Genomic DNA, 24,819 nt, shown 5'->3' on the forward strand with positions numbered 1-24,819 from the left:
TGTTCAATGCCTCTCTGGGTTTCCTGCCATTCCCATGTGTGCTTCATCACAAATGCTTACAAAAACAATTATAACGTAGATATCATTTCTATATCTTAAATAACTGTAATTACATCCTGTTTTTAATATTTTATTCAATTAATATCAACTGTGACTGCAAATCAACAATGCCAGAATATTTATAAGCTGCTCTAAAGCTGTTTTTGCAGATAAAAGAAACAGAGATGAAGACTTGTAAATGAGATTAAGAACTAAGAGAAGAAGAAAAAACTTTGAAACCACTCTTTTAGATATACAGTGAAAGAAAGAGAATCACAATCAAGAATGCCAGATTACATTTAATATGCTACGGAATCTATTTGTGGAGAGCTTCCTGACAAGTCTTTTAGCATCAGAAACTTCAGCTTCTGCAAGTTTTTCTATGTTCTTCAAATAACCAGAACTGGCAATCTTTTTTCTTCCACTATTGCAACTTGTTAAGGACAATAATATAGAGATCAGTAACTTTTTGCTACCTGAATTTGCCTCTTCTTGGTCAAGCAATTGAAGAAGAAAGCCCACATTGCGATCGTCCTGCACGAATCTTTTACGGTTTTTAGGCACAGAAACTAAGCTGGAGAGTGCCACAGCTGCCATTTCTCTAACTTCAAATGATTTTGCATCAAGAAACTTAACAAGCTCTGACATAAATCCAGCATCCCCCATTGCCTTTTTAGTTTCCTCTGATTTTCCACAGAGCCTAAATGCTGCTTTCAGTGCCAATTCTTGAACCGAAACATCTCCATTTCGAAGAAAGAAAAGAAGCTGATCCATAAAACCATAATTCATCAACATAATGATATAACCAGCTGAAGAGAAACATAGATTCTCAATTGCCCATAATGCCATCTCTCGAGATTTTGAAGTACATGCGCTTTTCGGATCAAAAACGCGTACTAATGCCCGAATTCCACCTTCTCTGACCACCAATTGCCTCACTGATTCGTCTACAGATGCAATATTTTGAAGGAACTCGATCGAACTTATCTGCACAGCTTCATCTTTTGATCTTGCCAGCTTGATTAATGTGGGCACTGCACCTTCTTCAATCATAAATCTCTTTATCTCATCAACACCAACAAGATTTCTCAATACCCCACAAGCAGGGCAAACAAGTGCTGTTCTAGAATCAGCACTAGTACATATTTTCAATAGAGCTGTCACACCCCCATAAGCTGAAACTGACCAAGCATTATCAGAATTCTCAGTTAATTTTTGCAAGCTTCTTGCAGCACCCTCCTTGCTTATTTCACTGCCACTCTCCAAAACCCTGATCAAAGGCCCTATAATCCCAGCTCCAATCAAAACAGATTTGTAGGAATCAAAGCCCGAAATCACTGACACGACCTTTGCAGCCTCTTGTTGAATTTCCAATTCCACTGAATCAAGAAGACTAACCAGTATATTCACTATGTCACCAACTTCGACAAGTATCTTCACATACTTATCATCTTCAACAACAACATCATACAAATTGAGCAAAGCCTGTCTCTTCATTTCCAAGTCACCAATTTTCATTCTTGTCAACAGATCTCTAAAGTAAAACCTCATATCATCTTTGCGAGCATTGACACCAGGCCTCGACACAACAATGGCAAAACCCTGAGTCAAAATGCCTGCAGTACAAATCCCAAATAGATTCTTTACATGTCTCTCAAACTTTGCAACCATTACATCCAAATCACTCTGCATCAAGAGCTTGCCACTGTACGAAAGATCCACACATCTTCTAGCAAGATCATAGCAGTCACTAGCAGAGGCTAGGATAGCAGATATCATGCCTGAAAGTATCGGATTCTGGATTGAATCACAATTCTCTAGGGCAGTTAGGCTTGAGCATAGCTCTTCTAGCTTGTTTCTAATCAGTTGCCATTTCACGACAAAAACTTTAATTGGATGAGAGTAGGAGATCAAAGAAGAAATAACCTCAATAGCTTGCCTGAGACTGCACATTGGAAAGATCTGGTCTTGTTTTTGAACCTTCTTTTCCCAAGTTTTTTGTTTATCAATGATTTTGCAACAACCCCATTTGGAATCTACCTATCAAGGGAGGAATCTAAGCGGTGAAATCTTTTTTAAGATAGAGATAGATAGAGTGTGAGCCTGCATATCTCTCCATGTAGCAATGCTATCTAGCTGTCTATCTTCCGACTTAAAGTTGTGAAGTTGAAACTGAATTGTGTTGCTAACTAGATGCTTTGGTTGTTCATTAGCAAATTACATGACTGTCATCAAGGTTGGAAGGGCATTTTGTCATTTTAGAGGGGGGAAATGGGGTTTCTGCTGTGTTGACTGTGGAGTCTGTTGGAAGTTGGGGAGAGATATCAGAAATGGGAGATGGTCAGAGGGTGAGTTAGTTACTTCCATTGGTGGGTTATGCCAAGGACAGAGGTGGAGAGGTTTCATCTTTTCTTAATTCTAAAAAAAATTAGGTATATTTATAAAGTTGTTTTATTATGTTTAATTCATTGTAAACCAAATATGATAAAAAAAAAAACTATTTTATCTTGTAACTTATTATTAAATATAATTTTATTTCAACTGTTATTTTAATTGGTGTTTTCGATATATTTGTTAAGAGTTATTTGATGATATTAATATGTTTATTTAAAAAAAATACATTTAAAAACATTACCATATATTTCATTAATACCATTTATTTTTATTTGAACATTTGATTTTTATTCTTTAAAATAATCAACAATAAATTAATGAGATTTAATTCATATACACAGATGATGCTTAGCATGTGTTTCAAGAACACTCGTTAGCTCTTCCCATATTTATTATTTCATCGGTTCTTGATTCTCTTCGCCTATGTGGAGATATATATATAATAAAGTGTGGTAAATGCAAGACAATAATACATCACACGTGTATTTCTTAATTATTCTTTTCTTGCACTTTATAGCATAGGTTATATTAATTATTTAACCGCTGCTTTCCACCCCACCATACAGTATATATTCTAGAGATTTCAATTTGGAGAGTTGGGGTATTAATTCATAAAATTATTTAAAAAAATAATGATGATGGTGAGATTTTCTCACTATTTAGAAAGAAGAAATTAAAGTATTTTCGGTAATATTTTGGCTTGCTTCTCCCAAATTTCATCCATGGAGAGAGTTTCGGTTTATTTATATCCATGATTAGGAGAGGAGCTAATTAAATTTACTCCTAACCCTCCAACTTGCTCTTGATAGCAAAGGGAAGAGACAATGGTGAGAGAAAACAAAAACCTTATGGACCACAGCTCTTAACATGGACATCACCTTCGATATTAGGTGAAAAGAAGAAAAGGAGAAGCTCTCATTTCTCCAAGAATGGAGATAACAAACACCCCACCCCACCATGTGAAGCCCTATGGTGGATGACTTGAGCTAGCAGCCACCTTTCCAAGACGAAATGGAGATGAAGCTACAAATAAAACCATCGAGAGAGAAAGGTGCTAGCTAGTGTTCTTTTCTAATCTTTTGTGTGAGGGATTGATGGTGAGAGGAGCTAAGGAAAAGGGCCAAGAGCTACTCTAGTCCACATCAATATTGCTAAAGAAAACGCAAAGGATATTTCCCTTTACGCAAATTAACTTGAGGGACAAGCTTTAGAGGGATTGATGGGAGTTTTTCAAAGAAAGCTCGAGGATCATGCACATTAAAAAACCAGGAAGATGACAAGTGAACAAATTGACCCATGACATGATTAGGTGTCTAATGTTGTACAGATCCTGTCTTAATGCATGACAAGATTATCCACTGTTTTTCTTGTCACGGATCCATTATTTTACATTTAACTTTCCACAATTGAGTATGATTTATGCGGAGTGTTTTGGATGTATTGGCTCTAGTTTTTAATCTCTCCGAAAAAGTTTTTCACGTGGCAAAAGAAGGCCTTGATCCTTTCTTGACTGTCTTCAGAATTTGACTCTCTGTTTGTAGGCCAATGTGCTGCCTGAGTGACTCCATAAGAAGATGTTCGTTGCCTTCATCAATTCACAGTATAATTTGACCTGCACATGGTGGTGGGTCTTCATTGTATTTACATTAATCTGTATAATTTACACTTTAGTTTTTCAGAATTCAAACAGATCATAGGACGATCATTGACTAGTGCTAGCTGGTCACTTTTTTTGTTAGCTGGAAGATGCTATAAGTTATTGTTGGACATTATAGGGCTCTTGTGAGCCTAGCTAGCGCGAGCCCTCGAAGCAATGGTGTTTTGGTTGATTAATGCACTATTGCTATGTTAGGTGCAAATGGGATTTGTGTGCCAAAGCAAAGAGTGGTATCTTTAGACAGAACTTTGAGTGGAAAAGAAGTGAAATTTAACACACAAGCTAGCATAGCTAGGTACAATTTACCTTGGCTTCGAAGAGAAAGATACACACATCAAATTTTTTTTAAGTTCATCTACATTAGTGATAAAAACAACAAAATGGCCCTAACAATGAGGTTAAAGATCCAAGATTTTAAATTAATCTCTCAAGAACTTCAATAATCAAACAGGACAATTTAGAGACAAAACCCTCTAATTAAGGAGGATGCATTGTATAAAGCATTGCTTAAGTTTCTTGGTTTATGTGGGTGTTGAGTACTTAACCTAAAACTATATTAATATTAAGATTTAAAAATCTGTGTCTGGACCTTGATGTGGTCCGCTAAATCAAGCCATTAGCACTGAAAATGGCCTTCCCAAAATAATACAGTCCTAATCTTTTCCTCGGACGGTCGGACCCCTTCCATTTGACTAAGAAGTTTTAAGCACTACAACCGTGGAGCTAACTCTTTAAAAAGTCTAGTGGTTATGTGGTGGTTTAGCTAACTAGACATTCATGCCAAAGCCATTGACAACTCCTTTTCTTTTCTTTACTTTATGTAAGAATAAATAACGCAACTCAAAGTGAAAGCAAAGCTAACACGTGTACAATGTGATTAGCCTTGTTAATCACCGACTACAAGTAAGTTTTTATGAACATATTGGGATTTACTAAATGTTGCGAACCTTGTGATATAAAGATTTAAAAATCTATAATCAAATCACTCCTCTTTAAAATAACTAAATTCAAGCTTTGATCTTGACATAATAATAAAACTATAAAATTTGATCAATTCTTTAATAAATTAAACTAGTTCAATAAAAAATAAAAAAGTATGAGCAAAAACTCCACATATACACTAATAATTATTAAAATCAAAATCATAAATAATTTCAAAATGAGAATAATTAGTAGTAGTATGGACATTTATATTATATGCATATTCAATAAATAGCAAATAACCTTCTAAATTCTTTAAATTTTTCAAATTCATTTAAATGATAGTTCTTAACAATATAGTTAAAGTAGGGATGATCATTTTCAGTTCGATTCGGTTTTTATAAAAAAAAAGTAACCAAACCGAAAAAAACAAAAAAAAAACTAAAACCGGTTTAAACCGACCGGTTTCGGTTCGGTTCGATTCGGTTTTTTTAGAAAAAAACAGTTGAAACGGGTTTGGCTCGGTTTTTCTGATTTGGCTCGGTTTTGGCTCAGTTTGGTTCGGTTTTTTTCTGTTCGATTTGGTTTTTTTGGTTTCAGGCTTATAAAACCGAACCAGTCAGTTTTTTCAAAATTCTAATCGTTTTTTTTTTCACGGTTCGATTTTTCAGTTATTTTCTTCTAGTTTAATCAGTTTTTTAATTTTTTTACTCGCCCCTGAGATAAAGTCATATTAACTATTCCTTTTATCATCACTTGTTGAATTGAAGATATTGCCTCCTTAAAATTTATCTCAACTCAAATACTCTACATAATTCACTGAATGTATTTTTCAGTTTTTTTATCCTTCATCTTATAATTGATCAATCCAAAACTTCTGAGAGATCCTTCTATGTGTAGATTGTATCGTATCACTGAGTTTCAATTTCTCAGCTCTACACTTTCTCTTTTTCACACACAAATCAGGAATGGTTTCTAACTGCAAAAAGCTTGAGGTTTGTGGTTTGCAAATCTCTCTCATGATGATGAAAATCTTAGAGCTCGATCAGCTAGCTTTCACTATCTGTACTGTTAATTACGAAAAAGACTGATGGAGTGGCTTGTTTCTTACAGCCTGCCCCAGCAAGAAAATGACGTGACCTCATGGCATCAAGCATGGAAATAAATCTTGGCCAGAAGACTGATATGGCTATCATTAGCTTCTTGCTTGAACGAGACAGCTTGCCAGAATGTTAATGGCTGAAAGGAGCTTCATAAGAGCACGAGATCTTAATTAAACACAGTGTGATCAATTTCATAAGAGCACAGTGGCGCGCAAGTTGCATGAATTGGCTCTGTACCAAATTCGCAACAGCAAAGAAATTATAAGACAATTGAGCCATAGAAGTCTTGAATTGCTATCAAAACATTCAAGATTGTGCATGGATTTCTTGTCAGGCCAGTATATAATTGTTTCTAAGAACATTTTTTAAAATTGTTTTCAATGAGAATAAAATATTTATTTTATTATTTTTCTATTATAGTTTTTTTTATAATTTTGTAGATTATTTTTTTTCTTACGATCATGTAAAAATTATCAAGTCATGGGTTTTTTTTTTTCGAAACTTGCTTTACAAATTATAATAATTATTTATTTAAAAAAGATATTTCTAATCAAAAAATATTTTTATCAAAATAAAAAATACATGAATAAAAAAAGGAGTTTCAATCGAAGAGATGCATTTTTTTTTCTCCTTGGTTTTAATTATTGATATTTTTACTAATATTTATTTTAATTTTCTTTAATTTTTATTTAAAGACATGCTACTAATAAAAAAGATGATTCCATCATTACAAAAAATTAAATGTGTTCTAGCAAAATATATTTTTTCTTTAAAATTTAAATCACTATCTTTCTTTTAAATAACTATTTTAGCTGCCATAAAATTAGATTTCAAATACTATCTTATAGCATTGTGCATGCACACTGGCTAGCATATACCAATTGATTGTTTGGTATGCGTAAGTCGAATATTTTAAAAAAAAATTAATTAAAAATATATTTAAAAAATATAATTTTTAAAAAATATTTTTTACATTAAAATCATCCAAATTTTTTTTTGAAAAATCAATTCATAAAAATAAAATAAAAATACAGGTTATAAACGAAAACAAGCTCGCTTGTAAATTAGGGTCCGTGAGACACAATGTTCCCGGGCATTTACCACGAGTATGTTACTTAGCCTGCTAAATCCAGCCCATCTCAGTCCAGTCCTGCCTGAATGAAGCCCAATTTCAGGCTTGAATTACATCCCAAGTATGAACATCATTCAACCATGTTAGAAGGCAAAAGCCATTGTTGGCGACGTGGACATGCTTCAAACCATGCAGCAGGAAGCACTTAGCAAGGGCCCTCGATATATTTGATGTCACCGAGTCTACAGATATTGCCCGCTTCATAAAGGTAACCTCCTGAACATAACTAGATGATATTGGGAATCGAATAATTGAGGAAAGCAAATTTGAAAACGTGATATGTCCTGGTGCTTCCTGTTTTTGCAGGACTTTGACAGGGCCAAGATGGCATTGCATAGTGGGGATGGATTTTGGTTCGTTAGCGACCCATTACAACGGCTGCTTCATCCACTTCTGCATAGGAAACCTAGTAAACTCGCTCTTCAGGATATCAAGTAGATAAAGAGAACTTGCATGCAGCCATGGAGATTATTGATGCATAAGGTTTGTATGTAGTATATTTAGCTTCCAAGTTTCAATGATGTCCATCCTCTTCTTGTTAACCATCCAAGTCATTCAGCTGCATGAACTGCATCCTAATCCCTGCATGCTGTGGCTTGTCATGTTGTCTGAACGAGATCCTGTGATGATACAGAAATGGCCAGTGAGATTATTGACACAACAGAGCTTCAAGAATGCAAAAACTCTAGAAAATTCAGAACCCTGATAAGTTGATGGAAGAAGAATAACAGAAACTTAACACCACGTACACCAGTGACCCTACCGCACAGGATCATTGATATGGGAGGAAAAGGTTTTTACCAACATACATAACAATACCACATTAGTCAAGAATTAAGCAACAATTTCCAGGTAAATAGTTTCACTCAACCAGATTCAGGAGCAAGACATCACTATTTCTGATCAAAATGCAAAAAAAAAGCCATCAAATGGGACCTCAACCTACTGAAAGAAAGGAGGCACATCAGTAGCCAACGGTGCCACTAGCACACTATATAGTTGAATTCCTTCTTCTTTCTTCTTTTTTGTGTGTGTGTGAGAGAGAGAGAGAGAGATTACCTGCATATTTTATAAACCTGAGAGAGTCAGTACACAAGGCGGGGCATCTCTTCTTGGTCCCACAACAGAACGATAAACATAAACTTTATCAGCCTGAGAATCATCACTCCCATCCTCTTTCATTACCTCTACATTCAATCTGGGCATCTCCCTTGCCAATACCCGACAGCCATTCATTGTCACATTGCAGGCTGACATCCAAAGTGACCTCATTGACTCGTATTTCTCCAAACCTGAAAGAAGTGCTGCATTTCCAAATGGGCAGTCCCTTATCTCAAGTTTCCTCAACTTTGGACAACCTTCCAGCATGCACTGCATCCCCCTATCACTACTGCCAGCAAAAGCCACTGACAGAGTTTCCAGATTTTTGGCATACTGCCCAATATACTCGAATGTCAGGTCAGTCAAGAGACCTGAAACAGAAAGCCTCTGTAGTTTAGTGCATGTCCTCACTACCGCCCCAAAAGCTTCATCCATGGGTTCGTTTGTCAAGTAATCTGGTTGGCCTGGATTCATTATGCAGAGACGGAAGTGGGTGAAATCTGGGCAGTTCTGCACAATGGTGGCTACTGCAGCATTAGTCATCTGCCTGCAAAAGTAGAGAACATAGTGGAGTCTCCGACATCCGTAAGACACAGCAAGAAACCCAGCTTCAGTCACCCCATGGATAACTTCCTCATCAAAGGGATCTGCAGGGAAGACACGGAGCTCCTCAAGCAATGGACAGTTAGATCCAACAGCCTCTAAACCTTTGTCCCCCACAGTGTCCAAGACCTGCATTAATGATATGAATAAGTCTCCAAAAGTCAATCATCTAGAGACTAGGACTCCATGTTTTGGTGTGATCAACTGCAATTGACAGTTGAGCTTCTTTTTTTCTTTTTTTTGTTGGGGGCTGCAAATGAAAGGGTGCTACCCTATTTGATTCGAAATGTTGCCCTCTGACTTTCTAACATTTGAAGATTTGCCTCTTAGCACTAGAACCCTGTGTTTAGGCTCCACATGCTATTTTATTGTATGGGGATCAGGTCCTCCCATAACTCTATGACAAGTTCTCTTTATTGCTTAATTTCATGATAGCCTTAGCAGCTCTGTGAATTAATTTAAACAAAGGGAGAAACTCATGCACAGCCACATTTTCTTTTTCTCTATCACAAATTTGTGAAACATTCTTCCTTGTATCAAAGATACTCAAGAATATCCTGATCCAATAATTGAGTGTATGTCATGTTAATGCAAAGAATACAACTATCCATACATATGCAGTCATTATTAAAGTAGATGGTGAATATAAACATAGGCAACTTGATGTATAAAACTGTTCAATATAAATAGTAACATTATACAGGAAAAATACAAAATCAGAATTTTTATACCACACAACACATTTGAAACAAAAGGAGCATCAGATGAATCAATTCTGAGCAAATTAACGAACAAAATATCAGAAATTAAAGGTTGAGAGTTTGATAATATCCATTGTGCAAAAGGAGTCTAAATATATCAGTGTTATTAATTAACCAGAGAAAGTATATCATTTAAGTAAAGTTGAACAATAAAGTCAGAAATCTAAGGCTCTATGCCATGAAAAACTTGTAAGTGAAGATGATTAAATAAATTATTCATGTAAAAGTTAATTGATTGGTTTCCAAGAATGAAACTGATGGGAAAGATTAAGAAAAACAAAGATCCATACCCAGAGGCGTCGAAGACGTGGACATTGACAAAGAAGACTCGCAAGTTCAATACTTTGCAGAAAGGCATAGCTCAAGTTTAAGAAAGTCAAGTTTGTACAGGCAGGATAGAGAACTGGTAAGTATGGTGCTGTTGCCTCCCATAAACCAGAAAGGGTATTTAAATTCTTCAGCTGGTTAAATGAACTTCCAAGCTCAGCGTACTGGCGAGCTGTAAGCTCTGGCATGAATGAACCAGTACCAAGCTCTGTTAACTGTGGAGCACAAACCAGCAGCCTTTGTAGTTGTTCCAAGGAAATACTTTTGTTGGCCTTCAGAACCTTCAGTGATTTGCACCGACTTACAAGCCTCTCAAGTGCATCAAAATTGACATCAGTGTTCAAGTTGGCAAAGTTTAGTACTTCCAATGATGTGAAGTTTTCAGGGAAGCAGCTTAACCAGTTGCCACTCTTGTCATCAATGCCATTCTCTTGTATATCAAGCTGAGTCAAATTCCTGCAACAAGAAAGAAGTCAAAAGTTTTCTTAAGCAAGTGAAAAATAATATAACAACAGATATAACATATAGTCGTCCAAAGCACAATAGAAATCATAAATCACAAAATTAAGGGTTTATTAACCAGCAAAAGAATGCTCAGTAACATCAAGAAAGGGAAAAAAAAATAGCAGTTGCATATACAGTAAAACACTTTTTTCCCATCATTAGACGTACCTTTTTAACCCATGCAAGTACAAGATAAGGTTTCACGTTACAGTAAACTAAGATGAATACGTTGAAGGATAATAGTTGCAGCTATACCTGATGGCCAACTAATCAAATATGCAAAACAGCACAGTGAAACCAGATCGATGAAATAATTTATAAAAATTGGCTAGGAAAAGGATACATCATCACATAATGTGCTAGTTATATCAAGTGCTCACTACAAAAGCATGGTGCATAATTATATATTGTTATAGGGACATAATTTTTTAGGAATTTCAACCTTTGCTATAATCAATATTACTACATCTCCATTTCTCAAGTTAAAGTCGAGTTTCCAGCACATCTCCACTGGACTCCTTTGATATGATTCTCATGAAAGAAACCACTTCCAGGAGCACCATCAATCAAATAACAGGCTAAATCACAGATAGCAAATAAGTGTGGATCAACAGGGCTTAAGGTTCAGTGAATGAAACCCACAAACTCCATAGTTGCATAAAATCCAAAATTCTTTTATGCCAATATTCTGGACACGGCCTTTTCATTTATTCCCCCCTCCTTTCTAATTACAAAGCATCTGAGCCCAAGCAGATATTGACAGACATAATAATTTAACTAGACGATGGGGCAAAACCAAAGATGGATGATGTATCAGTACCACCCAGAAAACATTGTAGTATCTTGACAACCATTCAGCATTTTCCATGGTCATCACTATCTAAACCAACAACCCGTAAAAAAGGTGCATTTGAGCAGGGGGGCTACAAGTTGACAACAATACTATGACATCAAGTAAATGCACATCTAACAGGTAAAATGTCACATCAAGAAAAGAGAAACAAAGCACAGGACAAAAGAGATGAAAAAGCAGAACCAACTTCTATTTACATAAAACTACTTTTCAGGTAAATTCTTCCCATCCAAAGACAAATGCATTTGCCTTGCAGCTTCCCAATATATTTCTGATTAATCATTAGATCTATTAAGAATTTAACGAAATACAAAGAACTCATGGACAGCAAAACCAGTTATGAGACTCGAGAAACCTGAAATGTATCAGTGATAATTGTGGAAAAACATTGAGTTTGTAACAACTATACTTTTCTTCTTATTTCTTTTTTCCCTTTTTTTGTTTAACCAACAGGATAACTCTCCTCCTCCCTTGATCCTCCCAAGTCATGTTGAGTACAATCCGATCTCAGGTTACTTGACACAGCAACAAATAACTTCACCATCTAAGCTAGCAAGCACCCAACCTAGAACACAATGATTAATTGTATCTATTTATCAAACCCCCGCCAGTTAGCAACACTATCGTCCATGAAATATTTGACCGCACAGTCCAGAAAATGTAACACATAAAAAATTACAATTTCCACAGTAGATTAGAAAAAGGGTTTTATTTTTCTTTGCGGAGAATGACATCAATTACATGCCATGATCCATTAAATCATCATTAATAGGTCAGAAGTCACATCAAGAAAAAGAAAACATAAATTAGAAAAAGAAAGTAAACAAACAACAGTAGAACCACTTCTTTTACTGTTTAAACTCTTCAACCAGTCACCAACAAGCATAACCAGAAACAGCCAGGTTAATTCAAAACCCATTAATCAAAAACCAAAAAAACACAGAAAGTTTATTACTTGATCTAAAACTGAATCAATCACTCACTACTTGTTTTAGATCTAACCCAGGACAGGAACGGATAAAACAACAAAAACACAAGATTTTAAGACAAACAAGCAATGTAAGTAACTGACAAAATCCTTACTTGCAATGAGTGGCAATAGCAGCAAGCCCATCAGTACTAAACCCATCACAGCTCAAAAGAGAAAGAACCTTGAAATTAGGAAAATTAAGAGCCAAAAACTCCAAACTTTCATCGCTAACAGCCATTCTCTTAAGCCTTAACTCTTCCAAAAAGGGATACTTTGCAGCAAAAACTACAAACCAAGGATGAACATCAGCTCCCCAGTTTTCAGGGACCAGATTAAAATCAGAAAATCTCGGCTTCCCTTTGAGAGTCACACTCTTAATTCTTGGGAATCTACGTGCGACAATTTCAGGAGAGACTGAATAACAGTTTCCTATAAAAACATGAGTTCTTGACCAGCTTTCTGCGTTGTACCAATCCTTGCATACTAAAGAGACTGCGCTACGATCTTTGTGTGATTTCAAGAGTGAAAGAACTCGTTCCAGTACTTCATCTGGAAATAGAGATGATCTTGTTGAGTCAAGAAATTCCTTTCTCATCTTTGGATTCGAATCCATCAAAGTAAAAAACTCAAACTTTCTCAGTATTTAGGAAGGTGAAAAACTTTTCATGCTTAAGATGAATACTATAGATTATTTTCAGCAAAACCCATTTTAGAATTTGAAAAATAAAGAAAAGTAACGTTTCTGCAAAATCTGAAGTGATTTTTCTTGAGAGAACTTCATAAAAATCCCATTTTGGTTTTCGAAAAATTGGAGATGAGAAGAAAACTAACGTTTCTGCAAAATCTGAAGTGAAATGCAGAAGTTGTGAAGTGGAGAATTTGGAATCACTCTCAGGTTGGTCTCTGCTCTCTTTCTTTCTTCCTTTGGTTAAGGGGTTTCTTCCTTTGGTTAAGGAGAGGAGGAGGAGGTTGAAGGGCCAAGCAAGAAAACAAACAGAGAGGTGTGGTGTAATATAATAGGAAAAGCATACAAAGTACAGGGAGGAGAGAAATATAACATAAAACAATTTATCATTGGAGAGATAAAAGATTATATAATTATTCATTACTTAATACTATTAATTATTATTGTGATTTATTTTAACCACTTGGTATTCTTTTTCTTTGTTTTGTATTTTTCAAGATTTTCTCTTTCTTGTAAATCAAAGTAAGATTTCAACTATTTCAAGTTATCAACTACGTGTTTGGAAGAGTTATAGATATTATTTTTTAAAATATTTTTTATATAAAAATATTTTTAAATAATATTTTTTATATATTTTAAAAATTATTTTAGACATTAACACATCAAAATGATATGAAAACACCAAATAAATATTAATTTGAAACAAAAAAAATAAAAAAAAAATTAATTTTTTTCTAAAACACTTTTTAAAACGCAAAAACAAACAAGCCCTAAGATTTTTCCATTTACATTACAGTTAAATTTCATGTTTGTTCATGTATTATTTGATCCATAAGCCACACACTCATTTGTTACGAGTAAACTTATAGGAAAGGTGGAAAAAAAATCCTTGTAGAATAGATAATGGGTTTGTTATAAACACTCTATTAGGTGAAACTATGAATATTGATTACATGTATAAGAGGTTCGGGTTAACATAAATGAGTGTGAGTTAAGAGTGGATTTATTACCACCAGAGTTACATGACTTTAACGTCATCCTAGGTATGGATTGCCTCAGTATGAATAAGGCTCGGATGGACTTTTTCGTGAAAACAGTAACTCTCCAAGGACTCGATGGTAGGAACATTGTATTATCCCGGCTATGACCATAAAGAAGATGATGAAGAAGTGGTACAAAGCTTACCTTGAGTATGTTTTAGAGATAAAAGGGGGAGAAATTCAATTGTTGAATGTTCCAATAATGAGAGAATTTCCCAATGTATTCTCGGATAAGTTGTCGGGAATACCTCTAGAGAAGGAAGTAGAAGTCATTATTGATGTGTTATTCGGTATGTCTCTGATAGCCCAATCATTGTATCAGATGGTGCCAACCGAGTTAGTAGAGCTGGAGATTCAATTACATGAATTATTAGATAAATGATTCATACGTCCGAGTAATTCACCCCAGGGAGCTCCAATGTTGTTTGTAAACAAAAACGATGAAACACTTAGACTCTGTATAGATTATAAACAGTTGAACAGGGTAACAGTGAAGAACAAATATATGTTTCCGCAGATAGATAATTTGTTTGATCAACTTAAGAGGGCCATAGTGTTTTAAAAAATAAACCTAATATCAGGATACTATCAGTTGAGAATCAATTATATGTATGTAGCTAATACCGCATTCAGAACTCGTTATAGGCATTGCGAGTTCTTGGTAATGTCATTTGGGTTAACAAACACACTGGCAGTGTTTATAGACTTGATGAATTAGGTCTTTCGACCATACTTAGATAAGTTTGTAGTGGTATTCATAGATAACATCTTGGTTTATGTAAACTCGTACTTGAAGCATGAATGACATTTGAGGCAAGTATTATTGACATTGAGGGAGCATCGGTTGCATGCCAAACTTAGCAAATGTGAGTTCTGGTTGAAAGAAGTGATTTTACTTGGACATGTTATATCGACTAAAAGAATATCAGTGAATCCTAGAAAAGTTAAGGCAGTATTGAAATGGAAAAGACCTATAAATGTGACTGAGATTCATAATTTCCTTGGATTAACAGAGAGTTATCAAAATTTTATCTAAGGGTTCTCCACCATAGTTATTCTCATGACCTGACTAACCCAGAATGAGGCAAATTGGAAATGGATAAAAGAGTGTAAAGAAAGCTTTCAGGAGTTAAAAAAAAAAAAAAACTTACTACTACACCTATATTAACACTTCCTTCAAGAACAAATGGATTAATGGTTTAAAGTGATGCATCGAAGAAGAGTTTAGGTTGTGTATTGATGTAATACGATAAAGTGGTTGCTTACGCCTCAAGATAGTTAAAGGCCCATGAGATCAATTACTCGGTGTATGATTTAGAATTAGTTGTTGTAGTGTTTGCTTTGAGAGTTTGGAGGCACTATTTATATGGGTCTCGAGTTTAGATATTTACGGATCATAAGAGCTTGAGATATCTGATAACTTAGAAGGAATTGAATATGCGGCAAAGATGTTAGGTGGAATTATGCAAGGATTATGATTGTGTAATGAAATACCATTCAGGGAAAGAAAAATTTATCGCAAACGCTCTTAGTTGCAAAAATAAAGTAGTAAAAGCTCAGTAAGATAAGTAGGATGAAAGGGAATTATTAAAGTTGAGAAAGATCGATGTTTAAATAGAGGCGGAGCCAAGAGAGTCTTTGATAGATCAGTTAAGAGTATGGACGATGCTCCGGGATAGAGTGCTTGAGGCTCAACAAAAAGATGTCGAGGTTAGTAGGATAAAAGACAAAGTGAAGTTAGGAGTTGAGACGTCATACCACATTCTAAAAGATGGAATGATAGTCCTCAAAAGACGAATATACTTGTTAGGTGATGAAACATTGAAAAAGGAAATTTTACAAGAGGCCCATGAATTGAGGCTCACAACGCACCCTGTGAGTTCTAAAATATACCCAGATTTTTAAGAATTTTATCGGTGGTCGAATATGAAGAAAGAGGTAATTGAATATATGGAAAATTGTAGGATCTATCAACAGGTAAAAGTGAAACACTAGTAACTAGCCAGGGTTTTGCAACCACTACTGATACCCGAGTGAAAATGGGAAAACATCACGATAGACTTTATATCGAGATTACCTAAAGGAAAAAGGTGATGTTGTTTGGGTCATCGTCGACCGATTGACCAAATCTACACTTTTTTTTGCCAATAAGAATGACAAACTCAATGGAAAAATTATATACGAATGAAGTTGTGAGGTTACACAGAATGCATGTGTCAATAGTTTCAGACCGATACCATAGTTTTACCTCCTGTTTGTGGCCAAGTGTTCAGTAAGCTTTAGGAACAAGATTGAATCTAAGCACAACTTTTCATTATTAGATTAATGGTCAATCTGAGAGAACCATTCATATATTATAAGACTTGTTAAGAGTTTGTATATTGGAGTTCGGAGGAAGTTGGGAAGATCATCTGTTGTTAGTGGAGTTCACCTACAACAATAGCTACCAAACCAGAATGACTCCCTATAAAGTCTTATATGGTAAAAGATATCGAATGCTAGTGTGCTAGGAAGAGGTGGGGGATAGGCAGCTAATTGGGCCAAAACTGGTACAGGTTACCTCAGAAAAGATAAAAATCATAAAAGATAGGATGAAAATGATTCAAGATAGGCAAAAGAGTTATGCAGATAACATGAGGAGACCTTTAGAATTTGCTATTAGTGATAAAGTATTTTTGAAGGTTACCCCGTGGAAACAAATGTTAAAATTTGGTATGAAAGGAAAATTAGCGCCAAGATATATTCAGCCTTTTAAAGTCACCGAAAGGATTGGTCTTGTCTTCATATCTGGCCAAGATCCATGACATGTTCCATGCCTCTCTCTGTTAAGAAGGGTTGAAGTGGATCCATCTCGAGTCCTACCTCAAGTTCCTCTAAAAATTAATGAAGATTTAATACTAGAAATGAAACTGGGAATGTGTTAGATTATAGTGAAAATGAAATAAGGAATAAGAAAATTTCGATGATCAAAGTGTTATGGAGAAACTAGATAATTACTTAATCATAATTCATAGTTTTAAACATGGTTCAATCATAATTTGCATCATTTAAGTGATTAATACTACAAATCCCAAATTTTGCATAATAACAACAATTGAATTTCTTCTTTAAAACACATAATAATAACAATTAATCACTTTGAAACTTATTATATGAGTTGAATAATGATTTAAGGAATGGTTGCAAGAAAAACCTGATTTCTCTTTTCCTTCTCTTTTAAACCCTAGCTCATAATTTTCTTCAAAACAACCCTCCAACACTAAAATCATCTCTCTTGATTAACTAACTAGGTTTAATCACCTTTAGGACAACTCTTTAAATGTATTTTACAATCAATTAAGTAGAAAAATCAATTAAAACCTCTCTCTCTCTATTCAAACCGTTAGCAAAGAAAAGAAGAAATGGGTTATTTATAGTTCAATTTGTGTTCTATTTGTATGCTGACCCTTTATATTTTTTTATATTTTTCTTTTTACCCTACTAATCATATTTTTTATAATTTTATAACATAACACCTTTTCTTTTATTCAATTTCATCCTCCTCACATTTCTTAGAATTATTTTATTTACTCTATCTTGTATTTATTTTTGGATTAATAAAATAAATTTATTTTTATTTTCACTCAAGTTATATTTTAACCAGGTTTTTATATTTTCCCTCCTAAAAAAAAATCATCGTCAAAATTTAAATCTCGTACCTGAATCTAAAAACAACTTGGGGTATTTTTTTCACTTTATATTCTCTTTCCCAAGTCTTAGGTCTCCTTTTTCTTAAGTAAATGATATATTTGGAAGAATTAATATCTTGTTATTATATACTTTTGTGTTTAAAAATTGAAATATCTAAATTATCTTTCATTAAAGATGTAATTTTAGAAAATTTTCCTTATTAAGTTAGTTTATAGTTTTGTTGTATATTTATTTAAACATATTTATTTTCAAAAGAAAATTATGTAAGTGGTGAACTAATTAGTTTTAAATATTTATTCTATAGAAATATTATAATGCTAAACACTACAAAAAATAAGAAGTTAATATTATTGTTGAGTGATGAAAATTAGAATGATGAGACGAGTATTGTGATTGTTGTTTGTAGAAGACTCTAGAAATTTCGGTTATATATATATATATATATATGCCCCATGTATTAAATGATACGGTACATAATATGCCCCATGTCTACGTGGCTTAGCTGAAGCTGACACGGACATGGCAGAGAAGAAAATGAGAGAACCCCACAGCACCTAACCCGTGGCATGGCATGAAATGGGCATATCCACTGAGATCCCGACACGTAAACACAATGGATGTTTAGGGTGCGTATTACGCATGCGGTGTAGAATAGAGTGGGGTCGGAGGCTTGCGGGCGGTTGGTAAAAATGTTGAAACCGTACTGATCATATGGTGAGGACCACTTTTACTGCCTCGTGCATCTAATCATTCCGGGGAATTCTTATCAGCTTCCTTTTATTCTCACTTCTACCCATTATTATTATTATTATTATTATTATTATTATTACAACCACTAACAAAGGACGGTGTTGTTCACTTCCTACCACAACAATGTTTACTGAAACCGTGTCTTAAAAAAAAACAACTTTTCTTTAATTTTATTATCTAATATTAAATCTGTAAATGATTGAATTTTATAGTTATATTTTATTATTTTTTATGGGATTATTCTAATGACATGATTCAGCTGATATGTTTGACAAGTTAATCCATTTAACTTTGATTTTTTTTGGTTATTTTTAGTTAAATTTTTTTTTATTTCATACTTTAATATTGGGTTGATTGGAAATTATATTTTATAATTTATTTCAATCTGCTTTCTATAAGATTATTATGGTCTCATAATCTACACCGTGGTTTTGGTGAGTTAACCTGATTGACTTGTGTTATTTTTCTGCTTCCCTTTTTAATTATTATTTTTAATTTCATCATACAACATTAGATTAATTGAGAATTAGATTTTATAATTTGTTTCAATTTGCTTTTTATGAGGTTATCTCAGTCATAACCCTGGTCACGAGTTTGGTTAATTAATCCGAGTTGACTTGAATCATTTTTTTTTGTTCTTGTTTTAATTATTTTTTTTTAATTTTATCATTCAATATTAGATTAATAATTTGTTTCAATTTACTTTATATGAAGTTATTGCGATTTCATGATCCAGGTTGATCCATGCTGATCTAATATGTTATCATTTCAATATTTTTTTAAAAAAAATATTATCTTGATTTTTTTTGTCAAACCATATTTTTAATAGTCATTCAAGTTATCTTTAGACTCATAAGTCGACCAAGTCACATCAAATTATTTTTACATGTTTTAAATTTTTTTCTATTATAAAATACATTATTCATTCATAAATATTTTTTAAGTTAAAAAAAAGCGTAACGTGGACCAATAATTTAAAATAAAGTTTTTTTTAAAAAAATATTGATGTTGACCTCATGGCAGCATTTATCCTAGTTAAAATAAATAAAATTGTTTATTGGATCATTAGATTTGAACTTAGCGAATTGTTTTTATTATTTGTTTCGGCGTTTTAATTACTAATTATGAAAAAATTTATAGATGAAATTGTTTAAAAATTCTTATAGATGGAGATTTTTCAGTGGATTTTCTTTCTCAATTCACTATGCCGTCTCTCTTTTTGTATTTTTTATTGATCAACTCACACATATTTAATTCAAAGAAATTTATAAAATATAGTGAGTTTTGTTTTCTTTTTTTCTTCAATCCGTGCCTGTTTGAGAGTATGGTTGCAGTTATTTTTTAAAATATTTTTCATACCCAAATGTATCAAAATAATATTTGTTTATTTTTAAAAAATTATTTTTTAGATCATTGCGTTCCCAAACAATGCCTAATGTTGCGAGAGAAATAACCCTATACAAACAGGTAAAACCAAACAAGTAGAAATAAATATGTAGCTTTTTTGCATTCAAAAGCACTTATCACACAAGGAATTTTATCAGCTACAACTTTCGTTTTCATTCATCACCAATCCAACCTTCCCCTCCAAAAGTCCAAGCTAAAATAGGTCATTAGGTATTCCAAAAATGGCTCAACAACACTGTGTTCGTACTGCTAAAGCTTGGTAGTTATGTCCTAACTTGTTTGTCTGTGATTAGATGCTGAAGATCTCACCTTGAACCATGGTTTGTCATGCTAGAGTTGGGGAATGATTTGAAAAAGAATATAGATCGCCGACTTATTAACTTTTTGATGTTGTGGTTAGTTTTCGAATAACTTTTCGTACCGAAATGCATGTCAATGATTTTTTTTATTTTTTAAAAATTATTTTTGACATTAACACATCAAAACGATCTAAAATATACAAAACATATTAAATTTTAGCAAAAAAAAATATAAAAAATTTTAAATTTTTTAAGAACATGATTTGCACCGCGTTCCCAATCATATTCTAAGTCATCTTGTAAATTATCGGGTCAGCTATTTTTATTAACAATACGCTCCTTTTTTATTTTCTCATAGATTTGTCTAAATCAATTAGATTACTAATATTTTGAAGGGATCAACAGAATTTCATCATATGTTTAATGTAATTCAACTAAAAATCTTGACTTTAGTTGGATTCAAGATTTCTAGATTTTGATGAGCTAGTTTGGTATTACGGTGATGATTATTTTTTAAAATAATTTTTATTAAAAGTATTTTAAAATAATATTTTTATTATTTTTTAAAAAATTATTTTTAATATCAACTTTTCAAAAAAAATTTAAAACATAATTTTTTTATAAAAATTTAAAGGTTTTCCAAACCAGCTAAAATCAACCTATGCATTAAATACCAGTTTTCTACCCAAATTTCAATTTGTTAAGGTAAAATTTGAGGGGGAAAAAACCTTTAAAGATTAAAAAAAAAACCACCTGATCATATCTTTAAAGGACATGACATGTCATCTCGCTGCCATTAATGATTTCGTTGACAATTCACTTTTCTTGGAAAACCACATCACAATTATCCAATGACCAAATTGCCCATCTTCATCCCCTAAAAAGGTGGGTAAAATGTCATTTTAAAGTAGAAGCAAATGTAGATGTCTGGCAGTTATATTCCGTTACCCATGATGAACTAGGAGTACAAAAGAGGATCCCACAACTGGGTCTGCAGTTGGGTTTATTTACTTCAGTGCCACTAGTCTTGTCAGCTCTCACTTTGTAAAAGATCACTGGTAAAAAGAGCTCACTATCTCAATCAGCCAAAAAGGACAGGTGGAGCCGCTGCTGCTGCTGCTCTGCCGCCAGGTGAAAGCTTCAGCTTTTGTCAGCGTAGAAGAAGGGAAGGCAACCACCTTGAATACGGTGAGCTTTTTTGCATGCTGGGGGTCCAGGTACTTTCGCAATATTTGAGAAGAATAAGGGCCTTGATTTTTTGTTTTGCATGGACAGATTTGACCCTCTACCTTTGATTCATGATTGGACACATGTGAAGAAGAAAGGGTAAGGATAGTATCATGATGTATGGTTTCAGTACCCAAGAAAGAACTAATGGTAAAAATATATTAAATCTATTGATAAAATTTACACTTTTCTGAGAGCTAAAATTAAAATAAAAAAAATTTAAACAGTATATCTTAACTGGTTAGGTTTTAAATTTGTTCTTTAGAAATAACCAGTTAGAGTCTCATAAATCTTAGGACCACTAAAGATTTACATGGTTGTTAACTTCAGGGCCAGTGAGATTAATCGAGGTGTATGCAAGTTGACCTAAATACCCATGTTAATCTAAAAATAAAATTAATAAAAAAAACACGAGATGATTGACATGGTGATGTTCTTAAAGTATAGGAAAAAAACAAATAAAAATATTAATCAAGTATAAGGACATGCCATTTGCACTATAATTAGTAGGATTAAAAAATAATAAAAAAGATTTATATTTTTATTAATTCCAGAGGATGTAGAATTAGTCGATGCGTATGCAAGCTGACTCGAATACCCATATTAATAAAAAAAATATAATAGATCACAAATAAATATAAAAAATAAATGATCTTGAAGTTTGATAGTAAAAGAAAATTCTCAAGTTTCTCAAGTATGGTATGATTTGATAATAAAGGGTATTTTTATATATTTTATATATTAATTAAAATTAATTTTTTTTCACAAATAATTTTAAGAATGCATTTCCATCATTATCTTGGTGTATTTTAAGAAGCTCAATAAAAAAAATTTAAATATCATTTCCAAGAATCAAAGCTAGAAAGTCAAGAAAATTAATATACCTTTTTAAATCTTTAACCATCAAACCAACCCTAAATATATTTTAAAACTTGATTGTGACAATAATTTAGCATAATGGTGTAAAATACCTACAACTTCTTGTGATCTTAGCCTCTCTGTGCATCCAATTTTAGACAAAAAGAAAAAGAAAAATTGTTGTCTTAATAGACGTCTTGGGCTTGGAAAGCAAATTAATGATGTTGTTCATTGACATTGAATTAGGGGTATTTATGATATTAATAATAATTATTTTTTAAAATATATTTTTTATTTTTAAAAATATATTTTTCACATCAGCACATTAAAATGATAAAAAAATAAAAAAATTAATTTTAAATAAAAAAATATAATTTTTCAAAAAACTCTAGTTAAATCGAGAATCCAAACACCTTCTTAGCAAGTTTATCAAAACACGGTATTATAAGATTAATCTAACACAAATCATAATCACGTGGGTTTGTGGCAAGGAAAAATAAAGCATTTATCTATATGTCATAAAATTATATAAATCATATATTATGATTTCATTTAAAATTTTAAACTTTTAAATAAAAATAAGTTTTTAACATGGTATCAGAGCTTTATTAATCAAGCGATCACGAGCTTAAATCTCACTATCTTTATTTTATTTGATAAAAATAAACGCAAAATAGTATAAATTTATATAAATTTCAAGTTTAAAAGGATTTTGAGATTTTTTCTTTACATCACAACTAATCTAATGTTATGGAATCTCTACAATTAAAGATAATCATGGAATAATTAACATGTTAATAACATCTTACCGTTTAAAAATGAATGAAACCAGCTTCTTCTGCTAAGAAACAGCTGGCAAGTCAATCTCTCATCCAGTTCAGCTGGAGACACGTGGGCCTCCTGTTTTTGTATAGTTTTTTTTAATGTGAATTTATTCGTTGGAGGTAATTTAAGCTTGATCTGTTCTGGAAAAAGAATATTACTTACTGTCTTAGTTCTGTATATAAATGCCATTGGTTGACCTTCTATGCTGATAAATGCCACGTGTTCGGGTGAAGGAAGAAATAATATATATATATATATAACATTAATTTTGGTGCTTTTTAAATTATTTTTTCTCTTAAAAAATATTAAATTAATTTTTTAAAATATTTTTTCAAATAAAAATTATTTTAAAAAATAACCGCTAACACACTTAAAATCCACCATGTAATACACCATACATTCAATGTTAGACTTGAGTCCAATCATAAAATGGACGTATACCATGTATTAATAATATCTATGCATATTCTTTTACCAACCATCTTCCTTTCAACAAGAGTGGCCTGTGGGTCATCGAGCTTACAGAGGTGAAGCTTCCACGTCGGTTTTTGAATAAATTAATTATCAGGGGACAGAGCTTCAAATAAATGCAACAATGGCAGATCAACTGTGTGCTCATGTGGAGGAGAGGCTTGTGGGCCATGACGCCCATTTCCCTGATTAGTGGGTCCCTTGTTCATGGTGGGTATGGTGATGGTGATTCAAGAATATTATACAAAAGTATGGGGGAATGGTGATGGTTAGGTCACAGAAAACACAAGCTCCCAACTTGTATTTTGCCCTTAATCCTCAATTTAAAATGGAAAGTGCTGAGATAGTTGTGGAGTTGATCATGCTCTACGGCCACCTGATTGGTGGTTCTGAGCCTGAAAGATCTACAGCCACCAGCACCACCATGGGATGCATGTGCAAGGCACCATTACTGACTCTTGAAAAGGTCATTTGCATATATTTTAGCATTAATAATAAAGTGTCATTAACTTAATTGCCTTTATTAGACGACTTTGTAAGCCCTTTAACATTCTGCCTATATTTTCTCAAAAGGAGAATCATAACTCACAACCCACTTTGAGAGGATTTTCCTTTTTAGCAAAAAAAAAACAAATTGGAGGTTGGGATTGCAATAAAAGAAAGTATTTTGGGTGAGGTTTTTGAGGAGCCAAGGAAGGATGGTTTTGTTAAATTAGGTTGTGCTTGCTTGCAAGCAAAATATACTTCAATGGAAAATAGTTGTCAACTAGGTGTTATTGGATATATTCCAAAGGAAAATAGTTTTTATTTTTAGAACTTTTTTTAAAATATATCTACTTTTAAAAAAATATTAAATTAATATTTTTTTATGATTTTGATGTGTTGATTTAAAAACATTAAACACACGGTAAGATAACATTTCATCCTCTATGGTTTTATTATTATTATTGTTGTTGTTGTTGTTGTTGTTATTACCATTACTCCTACAATAACATTGAAGTTAATTTAGACCATGTTTATTTTTGTGTTTCAAAAATATTTTTGAAAAAAATTAATTTTTTTTATTTACTTCAAATTAGTTTTTTTTTTGTGCTTTCAAATTGTTTTGATGTGCTGATATTAAAATTAATTTTTAAAATTAAAAAATATTATTTTAATATATTTCAGAGTAATAATACTTTAGAAAATAATTACTATGATAA

General features: G+C 32.9%; 2 protein-coding genes across 2 annotated transcripts; both read right to left on the reverse strand.

Annotated features, from left to right (window-relative positions):
• Window positions 1-252: 252 nt before the first annotated feature.
• On the reverse strand, window positions 253-2,441 carry LOC7485599 (vacuolar protein 8). Its single transcript, XM_002316629.4, has one exon. The coding sequence runs from the start codon at window positions 1,990-1,992 to the stop codon at window positions 319-321; it is 1,674 nt and encodes a 557-aa protein (XP_002316665.1). The 5' UTR covers window positions 1,993-2,441; the 3' UTR covers window positions 253-318.
• A 4,708-nt stretch (window positions 2,442-7,149) lies between these two features.
• On the reverse strand, window positions 7,150-13,405 carry LOC7485598 (protein TRANSPORT INHIBITOR RESPONSE 1). The gene is made up of 4 exons (XM_002316628.4): window positions 12,479-13,405; window positions 10,002-10,494; window positions 8,306-9,079; window positions 7,150-7,866 (listed from the first exon to the last, which is right to left on the reverse strand). The coding sequence occupies exons 1-3, from the start codon at window positions 12,976-12,978 to the stop codon at window positions 8,315-8,317; spliced, it is 1,758 nt and encodes a 585-aa protein (XP_002316664.3). The 5' UTR covers window positions 12,979-13,405; the 3' UTR covers window positions 7,150-7,866; window positions 8,306-8,314.
• Between the last annotated feature and the right edge of the window lie 11,414 nt (window positions 13,406-24,819).

Source organism: Populus trichocarpa, chromosome 11 (genome assembly GCF_000002775.5).
Source record: "Populus trichocarpa isolate Nisqually-1 chromosome 11, P.trichocarpa_v4.1, whole genome shotgun sequence".
NCBI classification, from domain to species: Eukaryota; Viridiplantae; Streptophyta; class Magnoliopsida; order Malpighiales; family Salicaceae; genus Populus; species Populus trichocarpa.